We start from the raw sequence: 12,590 nt of genomic DNA on the forward strand, positions 1-12,590 counted from the left end.
GAACGCCCCATATTTCATCTCCAGAATCCAACTCACTGAACGTCTGGAACGGGTAAAATGAGAATCCTATTGGAAGATAGGAAGACCACGCGTCTTCTCGGTTCCCCGAGGTTTTTAGCCAATCCTGAGCCAAGCCAATACCGAAATAGAGGCCGCTAACTAGAAATTGACTATGGGGGCCAGAATTTGATTGTTTTCCTCAGAATCCGAGGCTAGAAGCCGAAAGTCAGCCAATCCGCGGAAAGAAATGGGGAGACAGCTTGTGGCGCGCATATTATGTATTCTAGAATGTTACTGTTGTAGTGTACCATCTAGGGCACATTGATTCATATCAAAAATAGCAAATCTGAAGATTGCCCGCCCCCTGTACATCTCTATGTCCGAAATGACCTTCGAAATGTGGTGGATCAGTCAAGAATATGATTTCAACGCCTCTTATCGGTCAATTGTCGGATTTGCAGGGATCATGGTATATCTAACTGCATCTGATTTGCCAGTGCGGTAAGCACTAAGTATTGCCCCATGCAGTGGGAGGGCACCGACATTGCAAAATGCTTCAGGGTGACACTCGGATCTCAAATCATAATCCGATGGCGCCAAGCTATGGCGCTCTCGGACCCAGAGGCTTGTTCTCTGAGAAATGCGCATCCAAGGTGCCCAGTAAACGCCGAGCCTACTGGCTTGATGCTTCTTTTGGCTTGTGGCACACCTTGGCATTCGACCATATTATATGCATGCCCCTATGTCCGAATCGCGTCATTTACGAATGTCGTCTAGTCCTCCGAATTTGGACTTAGCGTGCTGTTGACTGCAGCATATGGCATCGAATGATCAAGGAGGCCCCATAGGAAATCTTCGGTTCGGGCTGTTTTTGTTGCGAAGTCCCGGGAAAGGCCCTTGTGAGCTCTAACCCCAGAATGTCAGGGGAAAAAGAAAAAAAGGTCAAAGGTAGATATAGTCCCAGTGCTATATAATCTGCCTGGTTAGCATGCTTTTCTTCTTTCATCGGATTCCATTTCTTCATTTTCTCGTGTCCTAACTCTGTCTTCAAAATGGCAATCAGTCAGTCTGTGGTTGGCCGTGCCAATGCAGAGAAGCCTCACGGTCTCAAAGGTTTCATTTCAAACCCATATGTCTTCTTTACTTGTTTGTTTGCCTCGCTTGGATGTATAATGTATGGATACGATCAGGGTGTGATGGGTCCTATTCTCGTCATGGAAAACTTCCAAAACCACTTCCCCACACTCATGGGATCCACGATCCAGGGTTGGTTGGTGTCGGCCCTCGAGCTTGGTGCCTGGGCCGGTGCTTTGATCAACGGTGTTCTCGCAGATCGCATTTCGCGCAAGTACGCCATGATGGTTGCCGTCGTCATCTTCACCCTGGGAACTGGTCTCCAGGCCGGCGCACAGACTCCTGCCTACTTCTTCGCCGGCAGAATCATCGGTGGTGTGGGTATCGGTATGTTCAGTATGGTTATCCCACTGTACCAAGCCGAGATCGCTCCCCCTGAGCTGCGTGGATCCCTTGTTTCCCTGCAGCAGCTGTCAATCACTATCGGTACCGCGATTTCTTTCTGGCTCGACTATGGCATGCAATTTGTCGGCGGCAACACCTGTAACCCAGAGGGTATTGCGAACCCTTACCTGGACGGGGTGTACAATGCTGCTCAGAACAACGGTCATACCTGCATGGGCCAGAAGACGATCTCGTGGAGACTTCCTTTGGCTTTGCAGATTATCCCCGCTTGGATCCTGTTCTTCGGTCTCTTCTTCTTCCCCTTCTCGCCACGTTGGTTGATGATGAAGCACCGCGATGAAGAGGCAAAGGAGTCTATCTCTAGGCTGCGTCGCCTCCCTGTGAACGATCCACTTGTTCGCGCGGAGTACCTTGAGATCAAGGCTGCTGTCATGTTCGATGAAGAGACTGAGAATGAGGCTGTTGGAGCTGGAGGTATCTTGGCTCCCTGGAAAGCCCTGTTTGCCCCCAACATGCTCAAGCGTTTGACGCTCGGTTGCGGTATGATGATCTTCCAGCAGTTCACTGGTATCAACGCCGTGCTCTATTATGCGCCCCAGATTTTCTCCTCGGTGAGTGACTCGTTCTTTCTCAAACTCCCTTTTGGTTTCGCTCCGAGAGATGGTTGCTAACTCCTTTTCTTTTTCTTAGTTCGGGTTCTCGTCCACGAAGACAACCCTTCTTGCCACTGGTGTAACTGGTATCCTGCAGATTCTCTTCACCCTACCCACCGTCCTTTACCTCGACAAGTTCGGCCGCAAGACTTTCCTCATTGTCGGTGCTGCCGGCATGTTCCTTTGCCACATTATTGTTGCCATTGTGGAGGGTATATATGAGGACAAGTGGAACTTGCACGAGGGACTTGCCACCACCCAAGGCTGGGTTGCCATTGCTTTCATCTGGCTTTTCGCTATTAACTTTGCTTACTCTTGGGGTATGTTAACCATATCCGCAGCTCATATGTAACATCAAGCTAACACTTTATTGAACAGGACCCGTCGCTTGGGTTTTGGCCCAGGAAATCTTCCCCAACAGTCAGCGCTCCCGCGGTGTCTCGATTGTCGCTTCCACCAACTGGATGTTCAACTTCATTATCGGCCTTACCACCAAGGATATGCTGAACACAATGAAGTATGGCACCTATATCTTCTTTGCCGTCTTCAGTGCTTTGGGTGGTTTGTTCATTTGGAAATTTGCCCCTGAGACCAAGGACAAGACACTTGAGGAGTTGGATGTCTTCTTCGGTGGTGATTCGAATAGCATTGCTGAAGCTGACCGCCTGCGCATGATGCGGATCAATGAGAGCCTTGGTCTTGCTGGTGTTGAGGTGCTGGAGGATCTCAAGAATGAGAAGCACATTGATACTGACCACGTCGAGGTTGAGTCTACCACGGCTTGAGTGTCAGTGTCATGATGTGTATGGGAGGTGGGGAGGTGGGCTTCAAGTGGCTGTCAATGTACTATTCTATCAAGTAGAAACATTTGGATCTGTGAACCCCGATTCCTCGACTTCAAAATTAGTCCACCTCATAAACCAATAGCGGTGGGTGTTTTTTTTTTTTTTCCATTGGTGCTTTTATAAGACACGATGATCGTTGGACCAAACAAAGACGATTTAAATGAGCAGATCGGTGCTGATCCATGGCGGTTGTGACATCCTTCAAGCCGAACACGAATACCTTGCCATCGTCCACAGAAAATTGGGTTCCCTGGTCAAACACATTGCTAGCATCTGGAGGTAATCTAATGCTCACGGTTGGTTTCTGTCCTGCAATACTTAGGCGATACTCAGGCAGCGGAGTAATGTGTGTGTAGTAAAAACTTACACTGGCAATAGGGCCGGGTCCAGGAATATATAGTCACTACCCCTGTGTGCAAGATGTATATATGTGAGGTTGTTTCAGAATTTTCACTGGCGTCACATTTGTGCACCAGAGCCCTTTAAACCCATGAACGTCATTTTTATCTGAGAAAACGGAGCATAAGTAAAGCGACTGGACAAAAGTAATTGAAGGGGATGATCAGGTGATTGATGCTCAGTGACTATATATCCGGAGCACGTGCGTTGTGGGCCTGGGGTATTCTTTTTCCGGTCCGAAGTATATTTGCTCAATGAAATATAATTTGGAGATTATGAAGATGAAATATAGAGATCAAAGGTGATAGCAATGATGATAAAGGATGGAGAGGGAAAAAAAGAAGGTATACACGCGGCATCGACGGATCGAACCGGAACAGTCAGGTAGTGGAAGATCCTAGCCACTTCCTTCGTGGTGCACATTGTTATATTACCACTAGGCCACCTGTTGTTATTACTAGGTACTAGATTACACTTCCTTCTCTCCCACGCTTTCCAAAGTTTGTGTGTACACTATACTTTGTCATCTCAGACTTGTGTTTATGTTCAAATGAACAGGATGAGGCTACATGTAGTCAACCTTTTGATTGCATTTCTAAGACTGCTATTAGTAGGATTTCATTTACAGTCCATCATATGGTGTCATAACTGAGGTATTTATTATTCAGAGAAGCATTTCGTAGCCAGACCTCTAACCTTGACACTCTTCTTTCAAAGACTAAGCTACCTTCCCCTGTTAACGATGTTCTTCGTCCTGGAACCTAGTAAGATAGCAATGTGAACATGTTCTCAATTGAAGTAGACGCATGTCTATGCAAATCAACGCCCCTTCAACTCGACGCCGGCCGCTACCTCTGTGACTATCCCCTGATCCGGGACTATGGGTCTCAGTAGAATTACAGGATACCAAATACCCCATATGACCATCGAGATTATCATCAACACAGAGTCAAACACATAGAGCATCCACTCATGGGTAAGTGGATATCCGTCATTCCCAGCTGCATACTCCACAACCCGGAAAATGCTCCGAATCAAGATAAGCGCACTGACAGCATAGAGCGTGCGGACTCGACTCATCCAGTTAATCTGCTCCTCAAAGGCTGCTGTCGAGGGCGAGCGACGCATACGGACCTCGAAAACAACCGATGTGACAATGAATAGACCAAACATGACGACCTGGATGACCAGACCAGCGACCACAATGTTTGAGGCCAGCTTCGTATTATTCCCCGTGGCCATCAGGCCCGATGCACTGCCTTGAACAAGGAATGATACCACGTCGCCCATCACAAATATCTTGGTAAGCCAGTTTATCCGAACAAGCGAGTGTTCCTCGGCGTGGACGCTGCGGATGATCCGCCCGAGGGTCATGTATATAGAGGCTGCGAAAAGGGTAGGGCCAAGGAGAAGGAAGACGTTCTGAATAGCGTATATTATCACCGAATCTGTCCTGTTGTGCGCAGCGGCTCGACCGACGTAACCGATTACTTCGACTTGACGCAAAACTAGTCAGCGATGCTTGAATGAAATGCGCCCGGTACGCTCACAGAGTCCCCCGAGAGAAAATGCGAGGCAGAACCAAGCTTTTGTTCGGTGCAGCTTCCAAAAGTGGAATGTCGTGGCAGCGACGAAAAGTATCAAGAAGATGATTGCTGCTGGGAGCGAGGGGACATATTTCCAGAGATAGTAGCCCCCTCTGTAAGGCTTAAGCTCCGCCATATTGTGTGTAGAGAGAAGCGGGCTTTTGACAAAAATGAGAAATGAAGTTTCAGTTGGATGTCGCTCACAGGGTTGAGAGTGGTAAAAATGAAAGTGATGTGTCATTGGGGAATTTAAATATACACTATCTGAGCCAAGCTTATATCGTCATCCAAAAAGGGTTTAATATTATATAATTAACTCCTGGAAGAGGCAGGGCCGATGGACTTTGCATATCAAAAGCGGCGGAGCTGCCGAGCGCCAAGATCTTTAACCTTAACCAAAGTGGGGCCTTGGTCTGTGCATACGCGTATTCATCACATTTTCCGGACTTCACCACTCAACCTCAGGAATCATTCAAGACATTCCAAGTGGATTCGTGAGATAATATCTGTGGGCCTAGAGATTAGGCTTGCTACAAATCTTTAGGCTGCAATATTTACCTTCACTGGCCGTGAGGGTCTCTCATATACTACTAGCTTATCGGAACCGAGACTTCCGGCTCTAGCAGTATCTTTTTCTATGTCACGGCGTGGCAAAAATGGCCCGCAGAACACATAAAAAGTCTCGAAATGGCTGCATTGAATGCAAGCGCCGCCACATGAAGGTCTGTCACTGAATGACCACCTATGTGCAGCCGCTGACCCTACTTAGTGTGACGAGAAACGACCCATATGTTCCAACTGTATCAGTTCACAACGACACTGCGAGTTCCTAGAGCCTGTGCCTTATGCAAAGGCAACTAGCAGCATTGGTAGCGACACTGCAACTCCATCGTCCGCTGTTGGTTCACCGGCCGTGACATCTTCGCCCGCCCAAGAACCCACCAATAGTCCTGAGGATGCCCCCGTTAACATGCTCCATGTCGAGCTTGCTCACAATCTTTCTTCGGATGCTATGGAAGTATTCAGTGGTCAGAAAAACTTTTCTAGTATCTCATTCCAGGACATCTTGCGGCATGGGCTCGGTGCGCCCTATCTCATGAACGAGCTTCTATCTCTGAGTGCTTTGCATCTTAGCATCACCAGACCAGAACAGCGGTCTTTCTACCGACACCATTCTACTCAGTTGCAGAGTTATGCCCTGAGCTCCTTCAACAACTCATCATCACAAATAAATGACGAAAATTATGTCTCAATTTTTCTATTCGCTGGTATTCTGGGGCTGCACATGCTCTGCGAGACCCTAGTTTATCGAGACAGTAACATCGAGAGCTTTCTTGACCAGTTCGTTCAGTACACTATATTGCATCATGGGGTACGCACTGTCGTAAGCGGGGGGAGATGGCAGCTTTTGCAACAAACAACATTAAAGCCACTCTTGGCGCTTGGAGAAAGGATACCTTCGGCAGATGCAGGTCTGGGACCAGTTTGCCAGGTGCTTTTGGATCGGATTAAAAGTCTTGATCACGACGATACTACTACAAGGACATACCAACAGGCTATCCAGGCCTTGCAATCAGTCATCACTGTGATGGACAGTCAAAATCTAGGGGAAACCAGCTTAGATATTCTCATTGCATGGCCGGTGCTTGTTCCTCGCGAATACATTGATCTGATCTCGCAGAGGAAGGGCGAGGCTTTGGCTATCTTGGCACATTTTGGTGCTCTGGTTGATACCCACAAACATTCGTGGATATTCTGCGATGGTGGCAAGTATCTAGTTGATTCAATCAGTCAGTATCTTGGGCCAGCATGGGAAGAATGGCTCCATTGGCCACGACAATCACTCATGGTGGCAAATTCTATACAACAGCAATGAGGTGGCCATTAAGAAATGAAAGTCTTCTTACAAGTAGAGCTCTCGGGTATACGGATATGTTCTCTTTAAACTCATAGATTGTGGTTGTCGTTGATGGGCCATAGATATCGCGAGTGGGATTAATGACCAGTAAGATATTTCCTTCGTAGCCCGAGTTTGCTCCCATGAAGTGATAGAATTTCTCCTTGGGAATAAAAAAGGAAATACCCAAGCTTCAGCAGATTCCTGACTGGCCGATCAAAACCCTCGAACATAAGGCCTTCATTTGAGTGATTTGGTCGATTTGGTCAGTTGCGAGAGCAGTAAATGCAGGATCTTCAGCCCCCTTAATGTGTGGTCCATCGTTTGAGTTGAAATCAATGGGAAATCCTTTGCTTTCCTTGGGGGTTTACCATTCGGAGTGTGTAGAACTCATCACACGTGGACTGCTGAAGAGAGTGCTTCGACACAAAAGAAATAGGAACTGTCTAGCAAACTTGTTTCACGATTGTGAAAAAATGATAATTATAGAGATTGTAGGGAGATAAATCTCACACGAAGTGACAGAGCTGGTCATCTGAAAATCAACAGCCTCATCTTGATTTAGTCAAAATTGCCATTTCACATCGGCTAAAATTTCAGAGAAATACAGGATCGCAACCATACTGGCTGTCTTATAAGGTCAAGATCGAACAAAGGGATTTTCTTTTCCTTGCATAAGCAATCTTTGTTCTATATCCAAGACAACTGCCACCGCACCACCTCACAAGGGAGATTTGCATAAAACACCAGGATTGTAACAATGCATCAATGGGAAAAACGGAGCTTAGATGATGTAGGCAACTCAATTGATGAGAACTGATAAACGATAGCTACCACCCTGGGAATAATGAAACTATTCAATCAAAGAAACAATACCACTCAACAGTCAAATATCAACATCCTAGAATCCCTGTTGCCGATGCCATTTCTCTTGCCAGCCCTTGAACCATGGACTATCATCCAAAGTAGATACTTCCCAATCTTTTGGAACTAGCCCATCCTTCTTCTGCTCTTCTGCCCAATCCTTCAACTTTGGAAGTACAACATGCTGCACATGCCAAACACTCTTGTAATCCATGAGATTCTTCTTTCCCTCCGTCAAGATCTTCATTACCAACTCCGGTACGCCAGGCTCATCACGGAATTCCGTGACTGGAGTAAAAAGACCCTTGAAATTGAAGATCACTGCACCGGACAAAGGGAGACGCCTGAGAGTTTGCCAGTCCACCCGCAGGTGACACTCGTCGAGGGTTAAATCAGCCTGCTGAGATAGCCGGTGCAGTTCGTGCGGGTCCCCGGGTGGCACGTACAATGGCTGTCCAATTTCTAGACCCCATGACCCTCGCTGGATTGGTTTCTCGGTAGGCATCTTAGTGAAAAATCTAAACCGTATTCCCGCATCAGCACTTCATTATTCGATCTCCCCTAAAGGAGCAACCAACATACCGATCCATGGAAAACTGCATCTTCTCCTTATAATCCGGAATCGGCTCGTGGATCTCATGCAGCTGCTTCCCAACCTTAGACGCGACATTCCACCCTATTGCTGAGCAGATCACCGCTGCACGCAGGAAGTAAAATCCAGTCGTGTCGTCGCGAAGCATGATTGCAAAGTCTTCTGGAACGTTGTCCAGAAGGACTTCGAGAGGTGGCTTGGCTGTGACATCCTGCTCGGTACCGAGGATCTTATTCTGCAATACGCGCTTGTCAACCAGTATGAAGTACTGCGGATATCGGGCGCAGATAAATTGCAAGACCATCTCCATTAACTCCTTGCATGCAAGCTCGGAACCTGGCATGGCATCGAGGACTTCCTTGCCATTCTTGGCGTAGAGTTCTTTGCGCTGGGCGATGCGGCTCTTGTATGTACTTTCGAGCTCGATCCACCAGTCTGTTTCGAGTTTACTCAAGGCTGTTTTTGAACGGAGGATGGTATTAGTTTCAAATCACCTTTGTTTAGCTTTCCATGGGACATACACATAGTCTGGTGATACGCCCACCGGAATGGACGATATGGCCGAGGCAGTGCCTTCTCGATATTGAATTCGGGATATGGGCCGGGAAGTGGAACTCCACTGAGAGTTGCATAGTCCGGAAAGTCTCCAAGTCCTTTGACTTCTGCCACTGAGAATCCCATCGGTGTATACTTGTCGCCCGGGCTGGTTGTATAGTTGGCGCTCATGGGTAGGATATTCCGACGTACTTCATCTTCGTGCACATCGCGTTCGGGTGTAGCGTCACAATTAAGATCTGTGAGTGTATGCCTGCGTTGGGGTGGGAGGACATCCCCATAACTAGACGGGGAAGTCGGTCTTGTGGCAGCTTTCTTGTCCGGAGAAAAGGATCGCGGTGGAGTTCGGGAAGTTGAGTGTTTTCGACCACGCAATGTAACTCTGGCCAAGAGAGATCTGCCAAATATTCGATTAATGACAGCATAGACCGCAGTGGCAGCAAGTAGGATAAATCCAATTCGCCAGAGGTTCTCGGGGATTGATAGGAAGTTCATAGCGCCTCAATCCATACGAGTTAGGGCAAGACGGACGTGGATAGTGATTCAATATATGGGCATATATAACAGCAGCTGCAGGGGGTAGGCTTGACAAATGTATCGAGCCATGTAGGGACAGGGGCCAAAACAAATATGTACTCTCCGGGCTAACGGTGGGCAAAACAAGTTGACCATTGTTGCTTGGTCAAAGAATATCCGGAGCGGGGGTGAAATTCGCATCCATTCAGAGTGACAAGATGTACGCGTCAAATAGCTGCTTTAGTTGTCTGGCTAGATTGCATTTGCCATGTTGGGAGAGGAAATGCCGGTGGTCTATGCTGGTTTCTGCTGCGTCGACGTCACAGGCGGGCTATTGTACACCAGTGTATGCTTATCATGTTACTCATTAAAATGTCCTTATCATATGTTCTATGTACCGCTGCACCCAGGCAAACAAGCCAAGGAGGCACAAGGTGCAGGTAGATCAGTTAAGCAGCTTTGTCGAGTTTACGACGCCTATCAGTACAAAATAGAGACGTGTGATTTGCCATTGCGAGGTGATGGTTTAGCTGTAACTAACTCCACTCCCTACGATGTTCAATATCGATAGAACCCAAGAAGCAATGTCTTGACTGAATTGATTCAACCAAACAAGAAGAGATAAGAACTGGGAACATGTATACCGAAGGGGAAGCCTTCGTGTTACCCAAAAGGGTAAAAATGTCCCGAGACTTGGCGGCACATGACTGTTTGATTATGGGTGAAGTACCCGTGGACAGTGCACAGCAGCCACTTAGACAAAACTCACTATAACCCGAGTTAGTCTTGTCTTTTAACCTCTATCCCTTCTCCGGAGTTATGTTTTTGTATGCTGACAATCATACTGGACTCATCAGTCTTCTAGCTCAACAGGACTGATTCGCTCATCTAGCAAATCCAAGTCCTCCAGTTGTGATCGTGGCGGCAATTTCCAGAGACTGGTACCACAGACACGGTCTTTTGTGAGAAGATCATCCACGAACTGATCCATATATGTAAGCGTGAAAGAGTCGCGCACCCGTCGCTTCAGTTTCCGGTAATCGAGAAGTAGTGGTTCCAGGGTTTTGTAGACATCGACCGGTTCGAAGGTCAATCGCACGTAGAAGGCCGCAAGGGCGCGCAGATATTTGAAGTCGCCTCGATCCTTGACAAGCGCATCATCTGGGTTTTCAGCTTCATCGCCACTGCCGGGGTCGGTGAAGTTGAGTAGTTCGAGGATGACGTCTCGGTCAGGGCCGAGCTGGAGGAGCTTGAATGCGAGGCAAAGGAAGGGAGTAGGCTTCTCAGAGACACCGTATGTTCCACCAATGCAGGTCAATTCGACTGCGCGATCACACAGAGTCGCTGCGTTCAAACCGAAGCACTGTTCCTTCCAGTAATATGAATCGGTGATGCGGTCGCGCACAGCTTTCTCGAAAAGCGTGGCTGGGTTGACGCCTCGGACCAAGGGGCCCTTGTAGCCACGGTTATCGAGGAATGTGCTGGCATCGGCACGATGAGCTGCCATTTTGGAGGTGAGGGCGGATGCGGAGGTGCCAAGGCATCGAAGAGAGGCGAAAAAGGGCCACGGCAGTTTTTTGAGACCATCGCGATAATACGGACTTGGGGGTTACCGCCTTTGTCACCGCCTTTATCCATGTTAAGTACAAAAAAGTATACAAGGTCTGTCTTCTCATCATACATTGCTCTATGATTGGGTTAAAGTTTTAATTACCAGCATGAATTATATATGGAGATATATCTATCCAAATGGGCAATGATCAATCTTCAGTTAAAAATAACCGGCTTGACCAAGCTGGAAGTGACACCGCCAAGATCGAGCTTATCGATAGTCGCGCCGGACAACGTAAACAACCTGATGTCATGAAACAAGCCTAACAATGAGACCTGTTCGGAGATTAATAGACCAAGGCTATTATATCTTGAACATCCAGGGGGACTATGCATGCCTGGAATTTTAATTTTGTCTATCATAGCCTCACTATTCAACCCATGCAGCTTCCCTTGTGGTCATGGTTCTTTTAACGTCCTCCACGGTTTCGGCCATTGTGTCGATGGGAGTGGTCTGCATATTTACGACATTGTTATTTTTCTCTGGATATGTCTTGCAGCAGCAATCTGTCAAGAACATCCAATATGCTTTGAAACCACAAGAGGCCGCCCAAATGGCCAGGCACAGATCGGGCCCCGCATTCCAGAAGCCACTAAAACGAGGTCTGTCAGACACGGGTTATGGGGATGATCAAGATACACCAATTGGGATTCAACCCAATTACGATGCATCAGGGAACTATGCCTATCTCCAAATGCTATCCGAACCAGATCCATCAGACATCTGCTCCGCAATCCTCTTCTTCAAACAACTCTCCACGAACGGAACAGCCGTCCAGGATCGTCTCTTCATGTACCCAGAGCAATGGGACCGAATGTCAGCTAAGAACCTGGGCCCATCTGCCGCTAAAGCTTTATCAATATTACGCGCCGCCAGTGCCAAATATAATATCTGGCTCCTTCCAATCGACATGTCAGCCGCCACAGCTGCAGGCTACTCAACAACAAACAGCAAGCTGCTCCACCTGGGCCAGATCCAATTCATGCAGTACGACAGTGTCTTATATGTTCAAACACCGGGTCTACTATTGGACACAGGAAAACTGGATGATATGCTCTTAGATCGGCCTCTGCCCCTCCGACACGACAAAAATCGCCCTGACTCCTATAACAACGAGGCGTGGATTCCTATGCCACTTCGTGCAAACCGTGAAGCGGATCTCCCGCCTGTTTATCTAATTACTGTCAATAACATCGAGAATGGGAATGTTGAGGCAAGGACTCATGTTCCTAATGTTGCATTGCCTGGTTTTGGTGGTCTTGTGGTTGGGCCTCAGGGAGCTGCTGGAGCGGCGAAACTGTCACATGCCGAGCAGCCTGGTTATGTCTATTTTGATAACGATCGTGATGGACATGTTAAATGGGATAACAATCCCTACTTTGGGACATGGCGATCTCAGCAAGCTGAAGTTTGTGAGGGGCTGGACCTTGACGAAATCATTCATGATGAGCAATGATCCTTCGGTTTCTTTTTTGGTTACGTGACATGGTCTTGTGCATGTTGTAAATATGGAGGGGGACTGGCGTTTGTGTTTGTCTTTGTGACCTGCATCCATGTAGAGTATATTTACATGGCAATCGCTTCAATTTCAT

At 47.6% G+C, this 12,590-nt stretch overlaps 6 protein-coding genes across 6 annotated transcripts; 3 read left to right on the forward strand and 3 right to left on the reverse strand.

The window, feature by feature from the left end:
* Positions 1–1,052: 1,052 nt before the first annotated feature.
* On the forward strand, positions 1,053–2,917 carry N7447_002894 (sugar porter family MFS transporter; the record flags this gene model as incomplete). The annotated part of the gene is made up of 3 exons (XM_057227169.1): positions 1,053–2,090; positions 2,170–2,452; positions 2,511–2,917. 3 exons carry the CDS (start codon positions 1,053–1,055, stop codon positions 2,915–2,917), a joined length of 1,728 nt encoding a protein of 575 aa, XP_057091185.1.
* A 1,278-nt stretch (positions 2,918–4,195) lies between these two features.
* Positions 4,196–5,098, reverse strand: N7447_002895 (RTA1 domain-containing protein; the record flags this gene model as incomplete). The annotated part of the gene is made up of 2 exons (XM_057227170.1): positions 4,196–4,884; positions 4,927–5,098. 2 exons carry the CDS (start codon positions 5,096–5,098, stop codon positions 4,196–4,198), a joined length of 861 nt encoding a protein of 286 aa, XP_057091186.1.
* A 520-nt stretch (positions 5,099–5,618) lies between these two features.
* N7447_002896 (Zn(II)2Cys6 transcription factor domain-containing protein) lies at positions 5,619–6,838 on the forward strand (the record flags this gene model as incomplete). The annotated part of the gene is made up of 2 exons (XM_057227171.1): positions 5,619–5,684; positions 5,732–6,838. 2 exons carry the CDS (start codon positions 5,619–5,621, stop codon positions 6,836–6,838), a joined length of 1,173 nt encoding a protein of 390 aa, XP_057091187.1.
* A 922-nt stretch (positions 6,839–7,760) lies between these two features.
* Positions 7,761–9,365, reverse strand: N7447_002897 (heme-dependent oxidative N-demethylase family protein; the record flags this gene model as incomplete). Its single annotated transcript, XM_057227172.1, has 3 exons — positions 7,761–8,241; positions 8,306–8,771; positions 8,837–9,365. The coding sequence occupies 3 exons, from the start codon at positions 9,363–9,365 to the stop codon at positions 7,761–7,763; spliced, it is 1,476 nt and encodes a 491-aa protein (XP_057091188.1).
* An 874-nt stretch (positions 9,366–10,239) lies between these two features.
* Positions 10,240–10,893, reverse strand: N7447_002898 (PRP38 family protein; the record flags this gene model as incomplete). The annotated part of the gene is made up of 1 exon (XM_057227173.1): positions 10,240–10,893. One exon carries the CDS (start codon positions 10,891–10,893, stop codon positions 10,240–10,242), a length of 654 nt encoding a protein of 217 aa, XP_057091189.1.
* Positions 10,894–11,398: 505 nt separating this feature from the next.
* On the forward strand, positions 11,399–12,454 carry N7447_002899 (uncharacterized protein; the record flags this gene model as incomplete). The annotated part of the gene is made up of 1 exon (XM_057227174.1): positions 11,399–12,454. The coding sequence occupies one exon, from the start codon at positions 11,399–11,401 to the stop codon at positions 12,452–12,454; it is 1,056 nt and encodes a 351-aa protein (XP_057091190.1).
* Between the last annotated feature and the right edge of the window lie 136 nt (positions 12,455–12,590).

This window comes from Penicillium robsamsonii, assembly GCF_028829455.1.
Source record: "Penicillium robsamsonii strain IBT 29466 chromosome Unknown utg000001l_segment0_segment0, whole genome shotgun sequence".
NCBI lineage: Eukaryota > Fungi > Ascomycota > Eurotiomycetes > Eurotiales > Aspergillaceae > Penicillium > Penicillium robsamsonii.